The sequence below is a fragment of the Haplochromis burtoni genome, unplaced genomic scaffold (genome assembly GCF_018398535.1).
Source record: "Haplochromis burtoni strain Fernald_Lab_line unplaced genomic scaffold, NCSU_Asbu1 Contig_494, whole genome shotgun sequence".
NCBI lineage: Eukaryota > Metazoa > Chordata > Actinopteri > Cichliformes > Cichlidae > Haplochromis > Haplochromis burtoni.
The window spans coordinates 348,415-353,543 of NW_024582855.1; the positions used below are offsets into that span (position 1 = coordinate 348,415).

The window sequence follows — 5,129 nt, forward strand, 5'->3', positions numbered from 1 at the left end:
CAATTGCTCCATCTGTAGATGAAATACATGCAGGAAAAATGCAAATCACCGGTAACACTAAACAGTCGCAATGTTAAATATTCAAACTGAAAAGCTAGTAAAATGTTTATATTCATAAAATTTAATATTTATTAGAGCTTTTCTTTTTTTATCCTGATTGCTTCAAAAATGTGTGGGAAAAGCAACCATGATAATAAATCTTTCTGTTGTGGAACATGGATTAATATAATGAAAAAAGCTTCCACACAGCATGAAAAGATCTGCTGCTCACAAAAAGCTGATTCAAAACACCTCATAGAACTTACACAGATACAAAAATTGAAATCCTTGTTCCTGTTAAACTTGGTCATATTTATATTTAAATATCAGCTTCACTCCCCTGTTTAAAAAACTTGTAAAGTAAAATATGTGAAAATAAAACATGTTTGTTTTTTCTGCTTTTGCAGCTCCGATCCAAAAAGTCAGCATTCAGCAGGTAGGAAACATCATCACCTGCAGCTCAGAGGGCATCTACCCTAAACCTGAACTCACCTGGTCCACCAGCCCTTCATCTAGCATAACTTCCAAGACAATCACAGTCCAGCTGACTGAACAGCTTCTCTACAACATCAGCAGCTCTTTGATAGTTTCAGACAGTGAGACTGATCTGGACTACAGCTGCACCATCAGCACTCGCAGAAACAGAAAGAGAGCAACTTTATTTAAACCAAGTAAGGATGCAAAGTCATTAATACTAACTATACACATTTACAGCATGTTTATGACAGCTTCGGCTACTATTTTTTATATCAATTAAGAAGTATGATCTAATAAAATATGATGCATGTTAGATTCAACAAAAAAATATTAAAATTATATTACACTATTTAATAATTGATCAGTTTTAGTTTTATAAGTTCCAAAGTCCAATTTAGAGTCATTTTCCAGACAGAGGGGTGGATTGATCTCATCTAGTCCAGAGGAAGAGAGTTTAGTATTACTGTACACTCATAACATGTTTAAAATGTGCTTAGTCCATTCATATACATCTACATGTACATATGTTTTTGCTGAGGTCTTTTTGTAGGAACTTTAGTCAGTATTTATTGCTCCCACTGAGGCATTATGGTGGTGGGGTGGGTACTTCCACTTTATGCAGGAGGGTTCTGGGTTTGAATCAGAAGCTTGTCTGAGGATTTTGAGGAGGCAGTTTGCTTTCATGTTTGAAGCTAATTAAGATATAAGGGGACATCCTGCCAGTGACCAGAGAAGACAGCTTTTCACCTTACACATCTGATAAACATACTTAACATACATAAAGTACAGCTGAGGTCCATGGAGACCATAAGAATGTTTTACAGTGAGATGAAAACTTAATATTTTTCAAATTATTATAAGTTGTTATTAATGTCATCTAAGGAAAAATTGATTAGTATTAATATCTTTACAAAGTGACAGTTAATTTGCATGTAGTGTAAACCCTTTCTTTAACACCGCTTGCAGGTTTTGGCCAACAGGCAGTCCAAGTCTATTCGCCATCTTTTGATTCTGGTATTAGTTAGTTTTAATTAATTTCATATAAAATTATTTGTCTTGTATTTATATGATGAAACTAGTCTGGTTCATTTTGACCCCAATTTATAATAATTGAAAAACACACAATAAACATACCACGGATGTGATCTCTCCAGTATGTCCCGTGTCTGCAGCAGGTCTTACATTATATACCTGAAACATGTTACCTGGGAGGGATGCAGGCTATTTTTTCAGTAAAAAGGAGTAGTAGCTTTACTCAGCCTTCCCAAATGACCAAGTTCTACAACCTGCTTCTAAGGCTGACACTGGATCCTCTTCAGAGGAAACTAATTTCAACTGATTTTATTCACAATCATAGACCTTAATTCTCTACACACAGGTGGTGCCTACAGCTGCAGATAGGAAAATATATTGGCCTGTAAACTGACAAAGTAATATGAACAAAACTCGAGTCGTGCTAAAAACAACTACAAAGATAAGGACATACTAGAGACAGTGGTAGCACACACATTTACCCCCTGTCCTGTGTTGCTCAGGACATGCTGGCATATGACAGGAAAAGCAAACAGTTGTTACCTTACTGTCTCTGTTTTCAAACTGAAGAGATTTTTTTTCTTTTTTAAAGATCCACCAAATGACAGTTCTCAGAGTCTGAATTTAAACCAGCTGAGAGTCACCATAGGAGGGATCATTGGAGGCCTTTTTGTTATAGCAGTATTAGCAGCAGTCCTGTGCTGGATAAAAAAAACGAAAAAGGTAAAACTGAGTCTGCCTTTGTTTGTAAATGTTATTTAGCATGCTTGTACTAATGTTGTTGTTTTTCTAAATACAGATGCATCCCCAGCTCTCCATACAAAGCAAGAGTAAGTGAATGAAATACATTGTAATGAACTACAACACTGTACAAATGACAGCATGTAAACTAACATATCTCCTCTGTCAGTGCACCCAGGGTGGCTGTGGCTACAATGCAGCTGCCATCACCAGTGTGTGAATGGGTGGATGACTGAATGTGTAAAGTGTTTTGGGGTCTTTAGGGACTAAGGAAAGCGATATACAAATACAGGCCATTTACCATTTACCATATTAAAGGGCACCATTGCTCTCATAGGGTGGCTGTAGCTCAGGAGGTTGCGCAGGTCACCTACTGATCGGAAGGTTGGCAGTTCAATCCCTAGCTCCTCCAGTCTGTGTGCCAAGTATCCTTGGGCAAGATACTAACCCCAAGTTGCTCTCTGATGCATCCATCGGCGTGTGAGTGCGTGTGAATCTCATTGGAAAAACACAGTTTAGAGTCACTGCTTGTGAGAATGGTTGTGAATGTGGTATACAGTGCTTTGAGTACTCTGGGAGAGTAGAAAAGTGCTACATAAGAATCAGTCCATAAAATTAAAAACTTTTTTTTTTTTTACAAAAAGCTTTCATCATCTCTTTAGTTGAGACAGCAGAAGTTTCACCTTCAGACAAAATTTGAACAACATCCAGGATATGAAAACACTGAGCTCAATGAAAGCAGAATTAAACAGAATATCATATTAAGAAAACATTGATTGATGTGATGACTTATTACAGAAGTGATATTTTTTCAATAATGAATATATGTTTTCATTTCAGTTTTGTTGGGTCAACCAACACATCTGACACCAACAAAGCAGCTTCCAGTGAACAGGGAACTGCTTCTGTCAAGTAACAATTACAGTTAAGACAGGTGGAAACAAAAAACTTCCCTATCCTATGTTCTGGACATAAAGGAATAAATGATGGCCAGAAGGTTTCAATGAATTCCAGAGCAAACACATTTTATCTCCCAGCAACTAAGAACGGAACAGTTACAATTAAGATGAATTAATTAAGAATTAAGTTAGAAGCTAAAATCATTTTGGCTGTCAGCTCAGCAAAGCTGGAAGTTTAACAGATGAACAACTACAGAAGAAAACCTTCACATCTGTGATTTGGAGCTGTTACTGGGACACACTGTCGCTGAGGAACAAGAACACTGAGGGCATGCTTCACATTTTCTACACTGCAAACAAAGATTTTTTACTAGCAGACTCCGGCTCTTGAAGTACAGCATGTTTTTCTCTCTCCTCCTCAGAGCAGACTTACTGTAAATTTTATAATATAACCTAAATATTTTAATATCCATCCCTGCTGTTTCCGGGATTGTGGAGCTTGGAGTCTTTGACAAACTGAATGATGAAAAAGAAGGAAAAATGTTGAAATGTGGAAAGAAAAACTTGAGTTTAGTTTAGTTATATTTTTTTTAACTATAGTGCAAATAAATAAATATAGAGTAAAATGTATTCATGTATTTGTGCTGCTAAATCAGGGGTCGGGCCGACTGTATATATTGTTTTTTTTGTTTGTTTTTTTACCTTTACACTTTGTATAAACTATAGTGTGTTGCTTATGAAATCCATGAAGTGCTACAGAGAAAATTAAATTGTATTTATTTAATGAAACTCTTAAAAACTCTTTTGAACTCTTAAAAAATAATAACAAAAAAGAAACAAATAAAAAGCTGAACTTAAATTGTCCATGTAGCAAACAAAAACTGTGGTGAGCAGTCATCCTTATATCGCCTTTGGGCTTTCGGAGCTTGTTGCAGAACGTTGACCTGAATTTAAAAAATACATTGGGAAAAAAGCACTATGTCACTAAACAATGAAAAATAAATATTTTGAAAACAGCTGCATAAATATGTATTTTACCTGGTTAATGGGACTTAATGGGACTGCAAATCGGGGCTGTAAGTCACTTTCATCTGCGCTGGATTGCATGCTGTTGTCTGTGAAGTGTGAGCGGTGTTTGTTTCATGGTGAAGAATAGATGCTCACATACGTATGTGGATCCGAAGCTCGACGTGACTCCAAATGCATATTTCTTCATGTTTGTGTGTTGAGGATGGCGTCCCATGTTTCAAACACAAGTTTGTCCAGTCTTGGAAAGATCTCAGTATCACTCCATTTGTCATTCTGACACAATTTTCTGACACAAAACTACAACACAAAGAAGAAAAACTTCAATTAAATACTTATAACTTATTTTCCCAAGCCACGCGGCAGTTTAACCAACCTTTTCTGTAGCTCTATAGATTAAAAAACAAATCCAGTTCTGTTCATTACATTTTCTGAACCTTTCACTGTGTCCTGCACTTGAGTCCTCAGTCATATCACAATCAGATTACTTTATTAATCCCTGAGGAAATGACGTGGGTTACAGTTGCTCCGAGACAGTAACAGTAACAGACTAAATGTCATGGTTCTGGGTCGTGTGATCCAGTGTTTTTGTGTTTCACTGTATTTTGATATTCATTGTTTATGTTTTGGTTCATTATTTGGTTCCATTATCCTGCACCGTGAGTCCAGCATTTGGGTCATGTCTTCCTCTCTTCCACGCACACCCTGAAAAAACTTTTATGTATTCATCCATCTTTAGTTGTGAAGAGATGATTCCAGTATACTTATACTGTCTGTGAAGGTTCTCAGTCATCCAGGTCATCGTAGTCAAAGGCGCTTGCAAAGAAAAGCGTCTGGACTTCTTTAAGTTACTTGAAGACGTTTCACCTCTCATCCGAGAAGCTTCTTCAGTTCTAAGGTCAAATGGTGGAGAGT

General features: G+C 36.7%; 1 protein-coding gene across 2 annotated transcripts in view; it reads left to right on the plus strand.

Moving 5' to 3' along the window:
* LOC102291527 (programmed cell death 1 ligand 1) overlaps positions 1-3,225 on the plus strand; it is a 24,798-nt gene extending 21,573 nt beyond the window's left edge. The window contains exons 3-6 of one of the 2 annotated variants that reach the window (XM_005947058.3): positions 447-710; positions 2,141-2,271; positions 2,348-2,378; positions 3,130-3,225. In XM_005947058.3, the coding sequence (XP_005947120.1) occupies positions 447-710; positions 2,141-2,271; positions 2,348-2,378; positions 3,130-3,218 (515 nt within the window). In that variant the 3' untranslated portion in view covers positions 3,219-3,225. The remainder of the gene's footprint in view (positions 1-446; positions 711-2,140; positions 2,272-2,347; positions 2,379-3,129) is intronic. The other variant, XM_042213886.1, reaches the window with a different exon arrangement.
* The last annotated feature ends 1,904 nt before the right edge of the window (positions 3,226-5,129 follow it).